Source organism: Carassius carassius, chromosome 17 (assembly GCF_963082965.1).
Source record: "Carassius carassius chromosome 17, fCarCar2.1, whole genome shotgun sequence".
Taxonomy (NCBI): domain Eukaryota; kingdom Metazoa; phylum Chordata; class Actinopteri; order Cypriniformes; family Cyprinidae; genus Carassius; species Carassius carassius.
This window is the reverse complement of record NC_081771.1, coordinates 10900244-10921836: the sequence shown is the minus strand read 5'-3', so window position 1 is coordinate 10921836 and position 21593 is coordinate 10900244. Positions and strand designations below refer to the sequence as shown.

At 35.9% G+C, this 21593-nt stretch overlaps 1 protein-coding gene across 2 annotated transcripts in view; it reads left to right on the top strand.

Annotated features, from left to right (window-relative positions):
• Positions 1–20034, top strand: part of LOC132160509 (P protein-like) — an 85180-nt gene extending 65146 nt beyond the window's left edge. For both annotated transcript variants that reach the window (XM_059570179.1, XM_059570178.1), the window contains 3 exons: positions 1160–1253; positions 4136–4229; positions 19723–20034. In XM_059570179.1, coding sequence (XP_059426162.1) covers positions 1160–1253; positions 4136–4229; positions 19723–19810 — 276 coding nt within the window. In that variant the 3' untranslated portion in view covers positions 19811–20034. The remainder of the gene's footprint in view (positions 1–1159; positions 1254–4135; positions 4230–19722) is intronic.
• The last annotated feature ends 1559 nt before the right edge of the window (positions 20035–21593 follow it).

The window sequence follows — 21593 nt, the reverse complement described above, 5'->3', positions numbered from 1 at the left end:
CATTGTGGAGTGTTTTTGTCTCATTTATATCCATGTAGATTTCATGCCTGGGCCAAAGTGATGATGCTTGGATCATACATGCTGTTTCATGATATTTTCATTTTCTGTTTATTCAAGCTCTGTGTCTGTGCAAAAAGAGAAATCTAATGTCATCAACTATTGATTTTCTTGTTCTTGACTTGTGGAGCAGAAGAATATGACTCAATCTGCTAATAGGTTGGACGGCTGTCAGAATTATTGAATATAACAATCCTCTAGTTTGTCAGGAAACATGTTGATGGAATTTGGGGAACACTGTCTTTAAGTTGGAGTTATTAAAATTACCTGTGACAATAAATGCAGCCTCCGGGTGAGCATTCTGCTGTTTACTAATGGCCACATGCAGTTCGTTCAGAGCAAGCTTGGCATTAGCATCTAGTAGCATAGGCTGCAGTTATAATGGTGGAAGTGAACTCCCATGGCATATAAAAAGGTCTTCACTTAACCATGATTAACTTTAGGGTAGCTGAGCAGTGTCTCCCAACAATGTCAGAGTTCGTACACCAAGCTTTGTTAACATAGATGCACAATCTGCTGCCTCTGGTCTTCCTGGAGTCATCTGCTGTCATATCTGCCCAGAGCATGTAGCGTCCGGCTAGCTCAATAGCATTGTTCACCAGTGACTGCACATTAGCGAGGGAAATGCTGGGTAAAGAGGGCCAGAGCAGTGTTAGTTTTAGCTTAGCTCTTAGTTCTCTGCGCTGCCCTCACCTTTGTTTACAATCTCGACGCCGCCTGCAAGCACTGCCACCCAGCTGGGTAGAGTGCGTAGCCTCAGGTGTTCTGGAGATCTCAGGGATGAGTCGAGGATTGGTGATACAACTGTTGGAAAATTGCACACCAATATCCAAAAGCTCCTGTTGGGTGTAAGATGTTAATGCAAAGCTGTTCAGTACGAACAGACCCGAGATGAGCAGGAAAAATATAGCAAAATTGCAAAAACTGGAGAGACGATGAGCCTTGTGATGTGTACGCACCGCCATCTTGGTCTTGAAGGTCCTGCCATCTTGGTCTAGAAGAATTATAGCCTTTAATAACGTTTTATAATGCAAATATAAGCAAGGCTTTAAGTTAAGTGTTACCAATATATTTATCTGATGTGTTTTTATTTCTTTCACAGATTCCTGTGCTTATAAACCTCAGTCAAGATGCAGATGTCAACCTACCAATTAAACCTCTCATTTTTGCATTGGCTATGGGTGCTTGCCTTGGAGGTCAGTTGCATTATTAACTCTCTTATATATCATGCCATTACAGCCACCATGGTTCAAGTCGATTGATGAACTGTAATGAACACTATGGGCCCTATTTTAATGATCTAACCGCAAAGTGTAAAGTGCATGGCGCAGGTCCACTCAGGGCATGTCCAAATCCACTTTTGCTATTTTAACAACGGAAAAACGGTTGCCGCACCTGGGTGCATGGTCTAAATGGGTTGTCCTTATTCTCTTAATGAGTAATGGGTGTTTTTTGTGCCATGACGGATTTGCTATTTACACGGCGGAATTTGGCAAGCGCAAAGACAGAACGCGTCTCCGAGATGAAACGGAGGTGTTCGTGTGCCTAATTCTGAAACATGCGATGACTATCCATTATGACATGTAGGCATTTATATATATATAAATTTAGCCTACAAAAAAAAATCTAATGCATTGCAATCCTTTAATTTTTTATATTTGGCATGCTTGTGTGCTGCTGTGTGCTGCTGTGTGTTCCTGTGTTTAATAAGCAACAAAGAAAAACATTGCACCAGACTTTAGACCAGTTTTGAGTTGGTCTATGGCGCAGTCTATTTTCAGCTCCTTAAAATATCATTGCACCAGCAATGCGCCTGAACACACCTCTTCTTTAGACCAGCACACCCATGGGCGCAAAAATGAGCACAAATGCATTTGCTAATTAAATGACGTGGTGCTGGACGGGAAAATGCGAACAGGACAGGAATGAAACTAGAAAACACATTTGCACTGTGCCTTGCGTCGCATTGTGCTGGGTGTACAGTATTATAGGGCCCTATACTTTTATAAAAGACAATTTGTCGCTTTTTCTTTGAATTTCAAAACACTTCCTATAGATGCGAGAAGTAATTACTTTGCCGAAATGTATCTGTGATATATAACTAGCATCCATACTAGTAATTCAAAAAAGGTCTCTTTTCATTACGTTGTGTCAGCCTTAATAAGCTGTGGTTTTTCAGTGCCACAGACTTCTTCCTCACTGGCTTTGAAAGCACAATAGATCACTCTACATTTAGGAATGTATGCTTACAAGTCCATCTGAAAATGCCTCATTGCCTATTTGGCTCTAAGGACACAGAGAAAAATGTGGCAGTCCTACAGCCTAATCAAAGGAAATGCGTTACCTGTACTATCGATCCATGAAATGCTAAGGCAAACAGTTTTGTCACGCTGTCACCTTTCAAGAGGTGTACCTTTCATATGAAGACCATTCTTCTACAAGGCTAAGCAACATGCTTTAAGAAATATGTCTTTAAGAAAATTACAAATTTACGAGTGTAAACTGCCTTTAGAATTTTAAATTGTTCAAAATCAGAAAATGCATCCCCTATAAGGCATTTAGTCAGAAAATTTGGTGAAAATACTTTTGTGAAGAGCCTTCATATATATATATATATATATATATATATATATATATATATATATATATATATATATATATATGTGTGTGTGTGTGTGTGTGTGTGTGTGTGTTTTAACATATTTATTTGGAATATCATTGTTTATGGCTTGGTATGGTAAACAGTCTAAAACAGAAATTTATGACATGCTAAAGACACATTACACTGGTTTCATCCCAGTTTTGGAAGTTTTAGAGATGGAACAATAAATTGAAGAACACGTTTAGATGCTTCAGAGTAAATTTTTCTAGACATACTATTGATGAAGTGATGACCTCTGTCCTTCATCAGAAAGCTATCATGGCTGTGAAAAAAAAAAAAACTTGCTAAATCACCTCTGCAATTTAGCACTGAAGGTAATTTCATTGCTGTTACTCTAACATAAGTGATTGCACAGTGGAGAACTTTAAATTGCAATCAGTATAACAAAATCTGCTGTGCACAATTCCATTCTAATATTCATTTATAAAGATATGTGTTGGTACAGTGTTGTATTTGTAAAGGACATATAGATGCATCTCAATAAATTAGGATATCGTGGAAAGGTTCATTTATTTCAGTAATTCAACTCAAATTGTGAAACTCATGTATTAAATAAATTCAGTGCACACAGACTGAATGCACAGAATGCACACTGAGACTTTGGTTCTTTTAATTGTGATGATTTTGGCTCACATTTAACAAAACCCCACCAATTCACTATCTCAGCAAATTAGAATATGGTGACATGTTAATCAACTCAAAACACCTGCAAAGGTTTCCTGAGCCTTCAAAATGGTCTCTCAGTTTGGTTCACTAAGCTACATAATCATGGGGAAGACTGCTGATCTGACAGTTGTCCAGAAGACAATAATTGACACCTTTCACAAGGAGGGTAAGCCACAACCATTTATTGCCAAATAAGTTGGCTGATCACAGAGTGCTGTATCCAAGCATGTTTACAGATGGTTGAGTGGGAGGAAAAAGTGTGGAAGAAAAAGATGCACAACATACTTTCCAGAAGGCCAACAATTCACTAAAGAAATGTGTTTTATTGGTCTTATGAAGTATTCTAATTTGTTGAGATTTGTGGCTTTTTGTTAAATGTGAGCCTAAATCATCACAATTAAAAGAACCAAGGACTTAAACTACTTCAGTCTGTGTGCATTGAATTTATTTAATACACAAGTTTCACAATTTGAGTAGAATTACTGAAATAAATGAACCTTTCCACGACATTCTAATTTATTGAGATGCACCTGTACAGTGCTATTTAAACATTTACAAATTCTCAGATCCTCTCTCTCAAGCCAGACTCATGTGATTGGTTAGAGTGTATATGGAAGAATTCACTTAGGCAAACATTTATTTATTTTTCTGTAAAAATAAATGAATGTCTATGTTTATTCAAGCTATCAGTTATCCAAGATTCATTTTCCAATTCACTCATTTTTTGTTCTTCTCTTTCTATTCCCAAAGGAAATGGAACACTGATTGGAGCATCTGCAAATGTAGTGTGTGCTGGGATTGCTGAACAGCATGGTTATGGATTTTCCTTCATGGAGTTCTTCAGGTATTTCTGTTGGGCAAAAATTTATTCTTGCACAAATATTTTTTTCCTCTTCGTAAAAGCTGGTAACTCGAACAGCGAAATTACCCAAGAATGCCCTGGTGCAAGAGTCAATCCCCTAGCTTTATGTCCAGATGTTTATAGATTTTCATGTACTCTCACTCTTCAGGGAAAATCGTGATCATTCCAGCCAGATCTGTTGGCCAGTGGTAGCTTAAATGGGTTCTGTTTCAGGGCACACTTTTCACCAGCAGCTCCTGCAGTCTGTTGCTTCTGGTCATGTTCTCCCTTCTCTTCACATTATACAATACATTTAAAGCTGGAGCAATATTGCAATCAAAAAGAGAACAGCATAACCAGCAGTTACAATCAAAATTTCACTCAACTCGAGCTTGTTTAATAGATGTAAACGTTATGTCTTATAATGGCCTGTATTCCTCTGTATTTATGTAAGATGTTTTGTTGAAGTCATTTGTCTTGCATGCTCCATGTAAAATCAGTGTAAACTGATCATGTTCAACATGTTCCAAAAATATCCCTAAGTGTGTCTCTCTTTTTAAGAAGTGACAGACCTAGTTTTAGAGAGACTCTTAAGACAGCTTGATTTCAAGCACTCTTTAGCGTATCAACAAATACATCTGAATGTGGAAAAGGAGTTGCTTGCTGATTACCTCTTGGTGAGAGGCTTGTGGAGATATTCACCGTCTCTTTTGATTCGGTTCTCCCTGCTTGTTACCACCTGCTCGATGGAAGTGCTTTCCATGCAAAAACAGATGCATGCAGATATCTGGCTTTCTCCCAGTCGGTGGGGTGTTGGTGGTCAATGGTGAAAAAAAGGGGAAGCTGAATGCACATCTGATTGGACTGTGAAATGATCCCGGTGGGAGACAGTGGGGTCTTTCAATCCCAGTATATATAATCTGAAAAGGAAGTTCAGACATGCCTAGCACAAAGCCAAACATGAAGGCACTTCACACTTTCACTTTTACCTTAGGGATTTGTCTTTGGATTTAAATACTACTCGTCTAGAAATTTGCCCAGCCCCCCCCCCCCCATATATATATAACTTTTTATTTATTTAATGCTTTCATCTGTCATGAATGTAATGCTTTCATCTGTCATGAATGTAATTTATGTACTTTACATGTAATATGTTTTAAATATATTTTGGGGGATTTTCTATGCTATTAGTTCTGTTAATTAATTATTATTATTAACTTATTACTTAAGTGTTTTTATTCAGATTATGCCAATTAATTAACAGAATTATATGAAACACTTGGTTCAGTAAGGTTAAATTGGTATCAATTAGGTATCATGAGCTTCCATTTATCAATACTTTTACAGCATGTTTTTTTAAATTGCAAGTTTTATGAAATAACATAAGTCACTGTATTATGAACAAGCGTGAATTAACATTAATTAATATATGATATAAAATAATTGTATTTTTAGTTCGTGATACCTAAATTATATCTAATGTATGAACTAATAAATGCAACTTTATTATAAAGTATAACAAAAAAGAATAATATAAATAATAAAAATAATATGAAAATTATATAAAATATAAATAATAAATATATATAATAAAATGACAATTATATTTATATAATACAGTATAATACTGTATACAATACATATGCTTTTATTAATAAATATAATTAGTGTTTTGATAATTTTTCCATGACCTTACAATCCATCTTCATTAACAAGCAATCACTTACCATTATGTAGTTCCTTTGCTTGTCTGTCTAAGTCTAAGTGGCCATGGCACTTTTAACCCCTGAAACAGGAGAAATCAATGGCATTAGACAGAGCCCAAGGCCCTTGGCTCAACACAGGGAAAGAATGGGAGCTCAGTATAAACGGCACATCAGACAGGGAGATAAGGCAGATCAATTCAAGCTAATCTTAAGAGTGAATCCAATCCGTCCTAACGATAGCAAGAACCCCAGATTCTGCTTCACTCTTCACTTTAAGTTGAACGGCTGCCACTTGCTTCTGATTCTGTTTCAGTAATGAAGTACCTCTGCTAAGCCAAAGAGCTGCTCGCTGTGTGCACTCATGAGACATATTCTTGGATTCCCTCCTTCCTCATTCTGGGACCCATAGGACTGTCCAGAGGCAGGTAGAGCAGCTGGGCGACTCTAGGCTGAGCCAAATGGGAATGGGCTGATGGCAGTGGGGTGGGTGAGGGAGGAGGCAATCGCCCATGGGAACTTATTTTTTTGGCAGTGCTAGGAAAACAAACAGGGTGGCAGCAGATGTTTGAGTAATTGCTCATTCATCATTAACTCCCCTCCTGCTTGATACTCACAGAGAATTCAAGTCATCCTTATCAACCTCTGCATGTCATCTGAACTGCTTCTATACCTCTTCAGGTAGAGTCTCAGAAGTAGATAAATTGCGATGTAATCCTGAACTTCTGCATATTTGCTTTTTGTATTTTGGGGCCTCATTTGTATGGCATGTGATGGTTGGGACTTTGTGATGAATGGGTCCTCAGCTCAGCCTGTAATTGGCTGATTGGTTGGTTGCTATGGGGATGCAGTGAAGGGTATGGGGATCGTCAGTAAAGCCGGTTCTCTAATCAGCGGTAAATTCCATCAGGTGCGTGATTTCACATAGAGCAGCTGTTACTACACAGAGCCGTTGTTAACTGAGATGATGCGCAAATCCACGTTCATTTTCAGCGTTTATTTGCGCATCATCTCAGTTAACAATGGCTCTGTGTAGTAACAGCTGCTCTATGTGAAATCACGCACCTGATGAAATTTACAGCTGATTAGAGAACCGGCTTTACTGAGGAGATGCGCATAACGATCGGCCAATCGTGATCGGCACAGCCCTAGAGTTAAGGGATCTACAATACGGTCATGCAGAATAAATAATTAATATTATCTTTATACTAGTGCTAGTCCAATATGTAACCAGTATTTCTTACTTTGTAGTTTCATCAGAATCCATTTATGTTAATATATTTTGATCAATGACAGGTCAGGATACTCATCTTGTCTTCCATCCAAATTAATAGTAGTTTAGTGAGGTCAAATAGGTAAATTCTTTGGTAACACTTTATTTCTAACCCTACCCCAACCCAGTTTGCGCTGTTACCACATCATTAACTATGACTCTTGCCTCAAAAAACTACTAATTTGTTGCTTATTAATAGGTTATTAAGGTAATTGTTAACTTTTGGTATTAGGCAGGATGAGGGATGTAGAATATGGACATGCAGAATATATGCTTTATATGTACTAATAAAAAGAATTTATCAATATGGCATGCTAATAAGCAACTAATTAATAGTGAGAATTGGTCCATGTCTTACCATTTTTTTTTATTATTATTTTTTTTTTTAGTCAGGGTAGTTTAAAAGTACAGTTTTCAGCAGGGCTGTGACTGTTAAATATTAGGCAAAAGAAAATTAGCATGCATATTTATTTAATATTTTTAAGTTACTTTAAAGGATGCATTATTTTGTCTTGCACTTTTTTTGGTCTGCTGCATACATGCAGATGGGTGTATTTTTATAGTTCAGTCTTTCAAAACTCTAATGCATAGTTCAGGCATCTCACTGGCTGATAAAAATATCTATAATATTTAAAATGATTGCATGTCATGACTGTACTTTTCAGTTTGAAAAATATCCTCACCACATTCTCTGGCAGTGAATTTAATCTAAACTTTCTGCTTGCTCCAAAAGCCGTGGAGTAATCTGTCCAAATGTAAGTGACAGGAAGTCTTCCATTGGTGTTCAGATGAGTCCAGATTTTATTAAACCGTGCATCGCTCTTTTTTCCTGTCAATCTCCTGCCATTTTCCACTCACCCTAGCCTTTCCCAATAGTGGCGATATTGGCTTGTGATGACTCGCTTGGCTTTGCAGCCTTGCCCCTCTGACCTCCATATATACCTTTTCTTAGAAAACTAGTACTGACCATTTTTGGCATAAGGATGGTAGTCTGAATGACCAAGGGGACCTGCTCTTAAATGGAGCATGTTTGTCACACCAGGGCAAGTTGCCTATATTGAACACTTGTTTTTTTTTCTCTATCCAACATCCATCTTCTGCTGGCATTTTTAGTCTCTGGCCAAGCCCTCTGAGTGAACTGCAGAATTAATGAAGTGACATATGGAGACGTAGCCTGACCAGCTGTAAAACTTTAATGATGCATAGCTTGTAAATCCATGGTATACGCAGTTACCTCACATTATTGGCAGGCTATATTTTTGACTCTTGACATCTTTACACATACTATAAGTGTGTCCTGAGCAGCTGTATAAAGAAAAACCTAAGTAGACAAATTAACTATAACAGTTTGATTGCATATTGTATATTTTGTACATTTGTTTGGCCTTTTGATAATATGAGGGATATATTAGTGTGATTAGTTAAAGACTCTCTGATGAATTAAATGCAGTTCATTTTTACTTTACTCCACTGAAAAGTAAGAATAGCTAGACATTGCTGCTCTGGTGTAAAGATCAGTCTAAGATAGCCAAAATTATTGGAGCACTAGTAACCAGTTTTGTAAAAATTTTTTTAAATAATATTATTTCATTTCACACTGCAACACTTTGATAGCCAATATAATGTTATGTAATGTAATGTCATGTTTGGTAGTTCCACTACTGTAAAACTCCACACTTCAGCTAGGATTATAATTTCCCCCTTAATTCTATTCTTCTCTTAGGAATTAGGACCTATTGTCAGTGTTGGGAAGGTTACCTGGAAATATAATAGGTTACAGATTACAAGTTACCCTATTTAAAATTGACCTCAAGTAACAAATATCTGTTTTACAGAAAGTATTTAGATGTGACCCTTTCTTGTAATTGTTAACATTTTGATAAGTAACTTATGTAATTACACATGTTTGTTTTCAGTAAAGGAAACAGATTACAGTTACAGTATTTAATTAAATTATGTACTGTAACACCGTTACATGCTACGAGTTACTCCCCAACACTGCCAGTTTCAGTATGCAGTGTTTAATTTAAACACAATACTGAAATGGTACTTTTGGTGAAAAACTGAGTGCCAGTAATGAGAGTATTTTATATAAGATATTTGCTTCTGAATGTGTGTGTGTGGTTTAGATTAAGGCACACATAAATATAGATGTATGCATTTGCATACAAATGCATCAGCATCTTCATTAATTGCTGAATTAATTAATTTGAAAAAGTGTATTGCAAAACACTTCCAGCAAAGACTCCATGAATACCATTGACTTGCTTCAGGGCAGATACACAGTCGATGTAACTATTGTAAAAACAACAAAGACAATACTGGCTGATTTGCGTGGAAAGGACCTTCTTGTTCTGTTGTTTTCAATAGACGGATCTCCCACGTCATGTGATGTAATTAGCATTCCCATTTACAGCTGTGTCTCGATAGCCCTGTAGCACAGACAATACCAAACCTGTGCTTGGATACTGCAGGTGTGTAATCTGGATTTGGCACTAAATCAATTACGTACCATGTATGGTAAATCGAGAACAATTTCCAGCTCTAGTGCAGGGCAGGTTTGGACATGGAAAGAAGGGGGGACACATTCAAACATGGACATGACTTCTACTCTAATCAAAATGAATGAAGAAATCTACTGTTCACAGAAGTTAAACATGGAAGATCGCAACCAAGTATGTATTTATAAATGTGTTTTTATATATTTTTTTTTGTCTGAAAGTGTGAATTTGCTTTAGGAGGGGTTTGTGTCTAGCTTAATCCATCAATTCAAAGAACAAGTGGTAAACAAAAGTGAAGACATAACAAAAAGCAGGAAATATGCAAGAAAAGCACAAAAAAAAGTTACAACAGAAGTATGACAGTTTCTAGTTTTCAATCCATAAAAGTGGATAATACGTTTTTATTTTATTGTAAGCACGAATACAAAATGAAAGCATGGTTTATGGACAATGTGAGCTAGTGCATTGCATATAATCATATGTCAAAAGATAGCATTTATGATAATTTCTCAAGAGATGTTCTTCATACTGCATACTAAAAGAATGCATTAGGCCACTTATTCTGACTGTAGCTATATATGACTGCTTTCATTTTATTGAAAGATTCAATTTCACTAAGATACAGTACAGAAATTATCAAAGTTGTTCAACTGTTTTAAGGCCCATTTCTAATGCTGTGCTTAGAAATTATTATTTTACAATTGGTCTGTAATTGTTAAGAACTGAGCCACTTAAATTATTATTTTTCAGAGTATCTCACACTATAACCACTTTTTTAACCTTTATGCAATAGCTTTTAGACGTAATCATGATTGTTGGCCTTTCAGACCTTTTATGATCAAAGTTTCAAGCTATTACTAAGCTGCAATAAGACTTCCTCTCCATATCAAATTATATCACTCTCCCATTTGTTTGAAGCGCTGTGAGAGTTTTAGCCACGAAGGAACGCTTGTTAGGGATCGGACTACATGCTAATGGATTTCCTCTTTAACATTCATTTAGGAACAAAGGAAAGGGCTTTTAAAAGTTTATCCCGATTTTGATGTTTCAGTCACTGTTCTATTAAAGTGCTGCACTTCTAAAGGCGTCAAACTCAAGTCTCATGTGATTTTGTGTGTGCTTTAGGGCAAGACTTGCCGAATGATTAGGGGCCCATTATTGCAGACAGGGAGGACCTAGATTGGTGCTATTTATAGCTGCTGCTGTAGCGTCACAATGGGAGTGTGATTGATGCTGTCAGGCTTCTGTAATTAAGGGAGGGAGTTTAAGTGGCACACCTGGGCATACAGGTTTATAGAAAAGGAAGATCAGTGATTGAGTCTTTGAGAGAGAGAGAGAGAGAGAGAGAGAGAGAGAGAGAGAGAGAGAGAGAGAGAGAGAGAGTGATGCAAACTTTCAGAAGAGCGATCCATTTGTGTGCTTTTTACATTATATTAGTTTAGATAGAAATTGTAATGTGGGTTTAAAGCAAAGAACAAGGAATTATTATTTAATCACATTTAAATTGTTGCTTGGCTTCTTTGTTATTTTAATCTTAGACTAGAGGACTTGGTAATATGCTATTGATTACTCTCTCTCTCTCTCTCTCTCTCTCTCTCTCTCTATATATATATATATATATTAACAAGCTAAATTAAAATACAGTATAGGCATACAGTGTTCAAATATTTCTATGTTTTTTTTTATATTGGTTCAAATTGTTCAAGAAAGTATTCAAGTAAACAATCAGTAGTAAAGGCCAAATAAATGAAAAGCCAGCTTGTCAGTATTGATCACTATTTGATAAATATTATGACATAATTCAGTGGCATTTGCAATGCAAAGCCTCATGCCAGATATCAGATAATTTGACAAATCTGACTTTTTGTCCTGGTTGTTTACATTAATATCCCATATACCATTTTGATCAAAAAGTGCATTTGACGATTCACTGCTCAAGATCAGCTGCCTCTCTGTCTGCATGCTTGGTCCCAGCAAAAAGTAGGTAAAAAAGAAAGAAAGAAAAAAGTTTATGTTGTTATTATAGTAGTATCAATGTGCTACTGAACTAGTGTTGTTCATATCCTGAGTTTGAATTAGCCAATTATTTCAATTAGTTAAAGCACTGTGATGTCTCCATTCTGATACAGAAAGCTTATTGTGTATTAAACTTTGCAACCCCCCACCCTGTTTTTTGTTTTTCACACAGTTTCACGTACATCCCTAGAGAGACCATGTTATAACGGCCTAATGTGAAACTTAGTTCTGTTTCATTTTTTCTAGTGAGTCGAATTGCTCATTGCTTTTTCACCTCAGTTTACACTCTCTAGAGTAGACAGCTCAGTTAAACCCCTTTAGCTAGTCTACCTCCACAGATTTCTAAAAGTCCTTACATTTTTAAAGATGACATTTGAGAGTGCTCCATTACATTTTTCTCTTCTCCTATCATTTCTAATGAGTCTCTGTTCAGCTATCACTCTTATAGTGGTGGAAAATGTGGGCCTAGCATGCACAACATCAGCAAAGCTTTTGAAATAATTTCCATTTCTATTTCACATCACTGTGGTCAGTTTTAAGTGCAAATGCAAAATTAATTTATTAAAAAATATCACAATACCAGATAGAGCAACAAAGAACTGTGATTACAGGAGCTCCATCATTGCCTAGAAAACACTCATAATGACTTCATATGATGTATATTTTTTTGTGGAACATAGTCCTTACCTGAGCTTTATTCAGTAGTAAAAGGGTTATCATTTCAATCTTTTTGGATCATATGATATCATGTTAAAAATGGTCTAGTTTCAATGAAATGTGTTTGAGAATGGATACATATTACTTTAATAGTACAAATCTGCAGATTGATAGAAATAGAAGTTCATGTTGTATCATAGACCCTAGTAATGTTTGTTGATCTGTTTTTTCATGCAGATATGTTTCCTTTTCTTATTGTCTTGCATATCAGAATTATCATCACGTTTTCTCAATATTAATACGATATATAAATACATTTTTGAGAAATTCCACCTACTAGCCAATTTTGATATGTGGTTTTGCACATCCTTATTTTCCATTCCTAGTCGGTCTCTTTCCCCCATCTGTTGGTATGAATATACTTATATTTCTGTGCTTTTTCAGAGGAGAGAATCAGCATGCGTGTGTATGTAACCATGGGCAATCATGGCCTATTGTACAAACAAAACCAGAGCTTGGATCGCATTGTTATTCCCAGTATCACGCCAAGCCACTTTGGCTTTCAAAATCCATCATGTGCCCCCTAACACTGGCATGTAAGATAATGGTGGATGTCCAAATGACAAACCATCTGGTGTGTCCCTTATGAAAAGTACAGAATTATGACAATGATGGCATTTATAATAATGTCTGAAATATCAGGCTTAATCAAAACTGACCTTAATTTCCACTCGCTACCGTATCTTTTTGTGACTTTGAGAAAGTCATTTCCTTCCCTAGTTTTAATGGCTTTCCTGTCTTTTTCTCCAGTTGTAACTGAAAATTGGCATTCTGATGCTTTCTGAGCCCCATGAGATGGGTTTTCACAGTCGTAAGGAAATGTTGTGTACATCAGCAATCTTGTAGTGATAGTGAGTGGGATTGTGGCAGATAGCAGTTCTGATCTCATCATGTTTGAGATGTTGAGGGTTTTTAATACAAAATGTGCCACATAGTCGATAGCCTTGAGCAAGGAAGGGTGGGCAACATGGATAAAAGAATCTTATTTTTTCCCTCAACTCAAAACAGATTTTTCCCCAAGGTCATGCATATGCGTGTTATGGTTTAGTGGTAAAGATCTGAGCTTTTAATTCAAAGGTTTTAACTTTGAACCCCATTATATATTACACATCCTATATTAACCTTGACAAGTTAATGATACAAGGATAGAAATGAAATGGTTCTTTTAAATCTTTCAAATAAATTTTAGATGACTGCATAAATTATTCTAGGCACACTTTAGATTAGAGTCCAATTCTCACTATTAACTATTATTTTTGTCTCAGTATACTCCTATTAATACTGCTTATTAATACTTAGTAAAGTAGTTGTTAAATTTAAGGATTGGATAGGAATTAGGATTAAGGATTTAGAATAAGGTCTTGCAGAATAAGACATTTATATGTGTTTTTACTATTTACTATCTAATCATGAAAAACTATATCTCGTTGGAAAAATAAGACTCCTAAATAGATATTTGACCACTCTTTGTTGTTAAAAAATATGTAGGAACAGTAATAGATTAATTTATGACAAGAGTGCACCTCAAAACATATACATCATAACAGGAGTTCTGACATTTGTCACAAAAAATCTTCTTTGCTTCCTTTTACCCTATCACATGTTTTAGCAATCATCATAAATTATATATCATCTGTCAGGGTGCGTACTAGACAGAGGACTCAGAAGCAGAGTAGAGAAAAGGAGAATCTTTATTCTCGCCACAAAACACAAAATAACATAAACAATAATAAAATGCTCTGGCGCACACAGAGATCTCCGAGCTGGCCGGCACACTGCGTACCACTTGCGCTGCCGGATCTCCGAACTACGGATCCTTAGACGGGAAAACAGAAGGTGAGACTGAGACTTGGAACCATACAAAACATGGGCAAAGACAAAACAATCTACTCACGACGACAGACAGAAAAGCAGAGACATATAAGGGAGTGGAGGAACGAGCGACAGGTGGGGAAGAATCAGCTCGTGATCTGCACAACCCCGCCACGATCAGCGCTGATTGCCCAGACCACGAGCTACCGAACAGACAGGACAACACAGACCGCAGGGGAAGCTGAGACGGCACCCTGCACCGTGACATCATCTGAAAGCCTAAAACCTTCAAATTCATGCGTTACCATGAAAATCTTTTAGTGGGCTCCTCCCCCTTAGTGGGAGGTGTCACATTCCAAATATATTACGGTCTTTTAGAATCAAAACTTTTCATAATCTTGACAAAATACACACCGTTGGAAAGGTCTGAGTCTCAAGATTTGGTGGTTATTTTATCATAGGCATAATATTGAGAGAGAAATTGATACATTTGTGACAGAAAAATGCATCAAAAAAATTAAATGGAGTTTGAATGGCACCTGGTGGCTGTTTGTTGTATAATGTCTAAACAAAATTGCAAAGGAACCAAATTTTTTATTATATCAACTTCAAATTTGGAACACAACTTATTTAGACATATGGCTTTAATTTTATAGCAATTTTGGATTAAAATATATTTTATAAAAAAATATATATTAAAAAACAATAAAAATAGTATAGTACATTTTCTTTACAGTGCATTTAAACTTATATAACTTTTTTATGCTTTCATTTTTTGAAATGATTTCACTTCTGTAATAATCTGCAGATTATCTTCTTGAAAAAGAAACCAACCTTTGGTCTGTATTTAAAAGTATTTATGAATTATAACAATTTAAGTTTGAATAGTGTACTTTCACGTCTATGTTCAAATGGGTGGGGGGGGGGTTGACAGTTAAGGGGTTAACTTAATGTATTTATAGTGAGAATGGTGCATAAAAAGCATGCACTTTAAGGTTAGGCTTTACATTTTTTTATGTTAAATCCACTATTGTATTGTATAGAAGTGTTCTAGAGTCTATACACAGTATCAAGTTCAATTGCATAAGAAATAACTGTAATTAAATTACAGAAAAATAAGAGTAATCTCTTTCTTTACATTTTCAAGGGAAAAGTAATTAAATTACAGTAACTAATTACTTAGTAACTGATTACACCCAACACTAATAAGGACCCACTAAATCTTACTATATACGAGTTGCTTATTAGCATATTATATCAAAATATTAGCTGTTTATTAGTGCTTATAAAGCACACATTCTGCATGACCATATTCTACTTCCCAATTCCTACTTAATGCTTAAATTTAACAATTACCTGAATGACTATTAATAATCAGCAAATTTGGGAGTTTATTGAGGCAAAAGTCATAGTTAATGGTTTGTAAATAGCAATAATTTGACCTTAACATAGAATGTGATAAACTGTTTTCATCATGTATAAAAGGCGTTGTGATGGTAGAAGTGGTAAAATGTGTAATTGAAACACTGTAAAATTAAACCCAATATGGCACAATTAATGAGTTGCCATCCTTGTGTCCTTGAGCAAGATATGTAAACTCAGGTTACTGACTCTGAGTGTCATGCTACTGAAAAAAAGATCATAGTGTCACTTTAGATAAAACATCTGCTAAATGAATAAATGTTATTGTAATGCATTGAATAGCTTGAAAGACTGCCTCAGTATGCTGTTGGAGTCATCTTTGTCCTCCAACTTGTATGGACTTGTATCACCTTTGTAAGAATTTAGTGACTTTACTCTTCCTTTCATTAGGCCGTTAGAGAAAAAAAGCATGCCTTTCATTTTAGAATGGTTTATGCAGTACTTAGTGCCGTTTAATGTGCTATTTAATCTGCCTGTTTAACAAACCACATGTGGGGACGCTTTTCAGGTTGTACATCTCACACCCTGGAAACCCTGTGTTTTGGTGCACATCGATTTGCCCACTTCACTACATATGAATCGGGCACCTGGCTGCTTCATTCACATCACTCAAATTGTGCATTAGCAATCTGACCTGCCCTCACACGCGTGGCACATGGACCTGCTTTGATATATGCCTTATTCAGATAATAAATACCTGTTCCTTCTGCAGTCCAGCATTTAGCTTCCCCACCTGCTTTCTGGATACTGAACACCTGATTTGTTCCCTGAACCAGCTGTGTTATCTTTGTCATGCTTACATAATAGGCCTTAAAATATGTGCTTTCCAATAATCTAATTTTAGAGTATGTTAGAAAGAGATGAAGTAGAAGACAGGAAGTGCTAGAGGACACTGTTCCACGTGGAAGTGTATTACCCTAATGTCTCGTTTTCTGTCTTGATTTGTGTCCTTTGGCAGCCCCTTTCTCTATTGACTCTTTCACTGATTCCTTATTTCAAATCCTAGTTTTATACTTTTTTGTGTGTTGAAGGGACAAACTAATTGACTACAGTTCTGGGTGTAGTTCATTTTTGCTGTAGCCTACATGTTACATTTATGCATTTGGCAGACATTTTGCACTTAAAGCACTTAAACAACTTGCACTGCACTTAAAGAATAAATTTTATTAGTTCATGAGAATTGATCTCGAATTGCAAGCAGCATGATCTACTATTCTGAGTTTAAAGGTATAGTTCACAGTTAAGTTTGTTTGTTTATTTAAATAGATAGTGGTAGAAATTAAGCATTGCATAACTTGTTGACCATTGAATACCTGGCATGGCAATAAATGGGAGCCATCAGAATCCAAACAGCTAAAATGCATTACAGTGATCCACTGTTTAAGAACTGTTTTAGACTGTTTTTGCTTGCAAATGGTATTTTATCTGTGCATATTTCTCTTCTGATTCAGACGAGACAACATTATCCCTGGAAAAAGCAATAATATGGATAGAGGAGTTTTTAATAATGAATTTGTTTATTCTAAACACAACTTTTTGATTCACAAATCGTTAATGGACTTTTGTGATGTTTTTATCAGCTGTTTGCATTCTCATTCTCACGGCACCCATTCACTGCAGAGGATCCATTAGTGAGCAAATGAAGTAATGCTACATTTCTTCAAATCTGTTCAGGAGAAGTAACAAACTCATCTGCATCTTGGATGGCATGAGTAAACTGGCGGAACTATTATTCACTTAAGCATTTATTAGACAAGAGTTGTTTGGTTTAAGACTGTGATTTGCAACATTATCAGGAAACCTTGTTTCTCCCAGTTTTTTCCCTCTTTTTAATCATCCATTTGCTTTCCATCATCCTCTCATCTAGTGGCCACTTGCTCTTCTGAGCTTGTTGATTTCTCTATGCCCCAAATGCTCTGTATTTACCCATGCACTCAGTATCCACTGGGCTGCTGAAGGTATGCACTCGGCCTAAATGGATGTCCAGTGCTTTCATCCTCACAAGTGCTTTGTCCTCTCAGCAGCTCTTTCACTCATTTATTCATTCCAGAATCCCTTTCTACAGGACTTTTTATTCGGAAACAAATTCACAGTCTTTTATAAACTATCAGAGAAGTAAACAGAACAGAAATTATTAAAATTGCATGTGGAGTTTCAGTGTTCTCTAAAAAGAAAGAGGGGACTCAGATCGGCAGGCTGTGGGGCAAAAACAAGACGGATTTTTTATGTAAAGGTGCAGTGTTTAATCTTAGAAATCTGTTAAATGTAGAGTACTGCAAATGTAGTCCACAATCACATGACTTGTGTACAATATTTTAAATTAATTTAATTCATTATTCGCTTATAATCTTAATCTTCCCCTCTGGTGAGCTGTTAAATGGATAACTGCTGAAACCTGATAATTAAATCAGTGAGGCAATTTCAGTTCATGAACAAATCATTTTTGATTCATGAACAAAATATCGAGTTTCATTCATCTGATTCATTAAAAAGAACTGGTTCAAAAGATTGAATCATTTCCTGATTTGGTTCAACCTGTCTCAGTAATCCAGTCACTGCAGCGTTCATATTATAGGTTCATACATGTTTTGTCTTTTCCCTACTCATATGGCTTAAAAAGACATGAAATATTGCACAGATGTGGAATGGACTAAATTTTTGGTAACACTTTAGAATAGGTAACACTTGTTAACTATTAACTACGACATTTCTCTCAATAAAGTCTTAATTTGCTGCTTATTAATAGTTAGTAAGGTAGTTGTTATGTTTAGGTATTGGGTAAGATTAGGGATGTTGAATAAGGTCAAGTAGAATAAGGCATTAATATGTTCTTAATTAGCACTAATACATGGCTAATATTCTAGTTATATGCATGCTAATAAGCAACTAATAGGTGTTACCTATTCTAAAGTGTTACCAATTTTTTTCCCCAAGTCATGAACACTTTGAACTTTGTTATATGAAACAAGAGTTACATATAGATGTTTTAAAATTCTCCTTGTGTGTTTCACAGGAAAATAATAGCACAGATTTGAAACGGCATTGGGGTGAGTTAATAATGACAAAATCTAATTTATATTGGTCTTGATTATTTGATAAAGGCAGGGGTGGGCACTAACATTGTTTTGAAAACAGATTATATACTGCTCTGTGTATTTTCTGGGTGCTATTGTCCATGTTCCCTTTATAATCTGTCCACTTCTCTTTATAATCTGTTGATTTCTTTTTTTACTGATTTATGTGTCTGCACATAGTGTCCATGTGCAGTTCTACTGATAATATTTGAGGTTGGATGGCATGTAGTATAATCCTCATGGACAGATGAGACGCAGCATGTTGAACCGAGGGTCAAAAGGGCACCGATTCATGCCGATCGAGTCTGGAGATTAGGCCAGTGTCCAGTTGTAATTACAATGGTAATTCCACTCTCCAGATGGATGCTTTTACAAGCAAACACAACAAGTACAGTCCACGTGTCTCTGAGAGTTGACGGCTTTGAGGAAAGCAGCTTATGTTAAATGGGGGGACAAGTATCATCAGTCCTATTGCGTCTCCAGCCTTTGACTTCAATAATAATGCCTGGAGATCATACTTTACTGCTTTTGTCCCCTGCCTTTGACTCTGCCGTAATGTTTAAAGACTCACACTTTAATACCAAGTCGATGAAGCAGTTAACGTTCCTGTCACGCTCCTCAGCAGGAGAGCATCGAGACCCCTGCTGATCAGAATCGAATCACACACACACAGACAGACATAAACAAATGCTCCGCAGAAGGGTGAATAATGCAAAACTGCTCAGAAATCATCATATGAGAAACAAACGAGGAATGACAGAGGGGAATGCTGGGTGATGCTGAGGGATGAACTTTCAGTGGAACACAAGCATAAAGTCTTTCATTAAGAAAAAGCACCTAACATCAGACTGTGTTGCAGATTCTTTCCCCAAAAGCTATACATTGAATTCTCCCTTCTGACAGAATGGGATTTACAGACTTTCTAAAGTTCAGTTTTCATCTTCATAACATGAATTCTTGCTGTGCTCTATTTCACAGGTTGGGCTTCCCTATGATGCTGATGACCTGCACGATAGGCATGTGCTACCTGCTCGCAACTCACATCGGGCTTGGCTGGAACACATAAATGTTCCCCCTACAGTATATGGGGAAACAAAAAGACTTTGGGTGTGTCTGCAGTTTACATTTGAGTGTGTGTGTTTGTGTTTTGAATGACACATCTGTTCTTCTTGGAAGGATCCATGAAGACTTAAACTTTTTAGACCTGGTTCATCCTGAGGGACTTTTCTTTACATGCAGGAGAGACCATGAGAAACCATGGGAACATCTAATCATCTGCTGTATTCCTACAGGTGTTTTTTTAAACAAAAAATATTTTTTTTTATATTTGCCAAAAAATAAGAATTTATTTTGTTTTGTGAAAAATGCAGATCTGTTCATTTTATTTGGTGATTATTTTTTTTTTTTTCAGTTTAAAATTCCCTCTTTGAGACATCTTCCAAAAGGGATCCTCTGTGGCCCACTATTGTTTTTAGAAATCTTAAAATTGTACAATTTACATAATTACTAAAATAATGATATGCATGTAGTTATCCATTGATTTTTATAAAAAAAAATTGACCCACCAATGTCTGCATATAAAATTTAAATGAGAAAAGTTTTTAATGAGAGAAGTTTAATTTGCACAACATGTACAGTAGTTGGGTAACACTTTCTAATTATGATGACTGTATCTAAAATGAACGGTATTCATAATGCCTTTTAATGCACCTTATAATCAAATTTATGGTGTAAATAATTGTAACCACATTTGTAATACATTATAATGCTTGCTTAAACATTGAACACAAAAAACTGTGTGTTTAATGCTTTATGGTGAATAGTGAAAGGTAAATATTAATTGTGGTTACGGTTGTTTACAGTATGAATGTGAATACCTTTATATAATTGAAGACCTCTATAGTGCATTATATAGTGCATGCTTATAGGACACATGGAAAGTGTTACTGTTGTGGGTGTTGTCAGGATTTTGGTTCGATCATTGTGTTCAGTCACTGTTTGTTTGTTTCAACAAGAAATTCTTGCATCTGATTGCAAGGAGAGAGTTTATGTCATCAATAATGCATTTAGTGTTTTAATCAGTTCCCACAATTTTTTTTTTATTCAGTCATTTCAGCTATGACCTAATTAAACACTGCTATAGCAATCCACTACAGAACTACCAGCTGTTTTAGAATTAATTGTGCAAGTACTTAAAGCAAGTAATTGACTAAGCAGTTTAAAATGTTGCTGTGTAAGGACCTTTTTAAGTATAAATGTATGTGTGGATAAATAACAAGCTGTAAATTATAACTTCACTTTAATGTATTTGATTTTTCATTGATCATACTATATAGTGCAATAAGATATGTTCCTGGATCAACATCTTATGATGATCCTGGATCAACATTATTGTCCAAAATACAGACTTAACCCAATCCCAATCCCTACCCCTAAACCTAACCCTACCAATAATTTATTCCTAAAATCAGTGGGAAATGATAGCTGATTAACAAGGGTGAAGAAGCACCTAACCCTGATCATAAGCCTAAAACAGATATTTCCTGAAAAGTTATATCTCTATTCTGATTGGTTGATTGGTATGTTGTTCCAGGATCAACAAGGATGTTGATTCAGGAACATGTTGTACTTGGTGAAATCACGCTCACCTTCTTTATTACTCATATTGCCCCTAGTGTTTTTGTTTTGTTTTGTTTTTTTTACCATCAAACTTTCAATGATATCAAAACATATCAGATAAAACACCTTTGTGTACTAAGATCACCATGGGAAGAAACAATCTATCTGATTGATGATCACTTTGGGTTTAAAAGAGATAAAAAGGCATTTACATCATGCAGTCAATCACT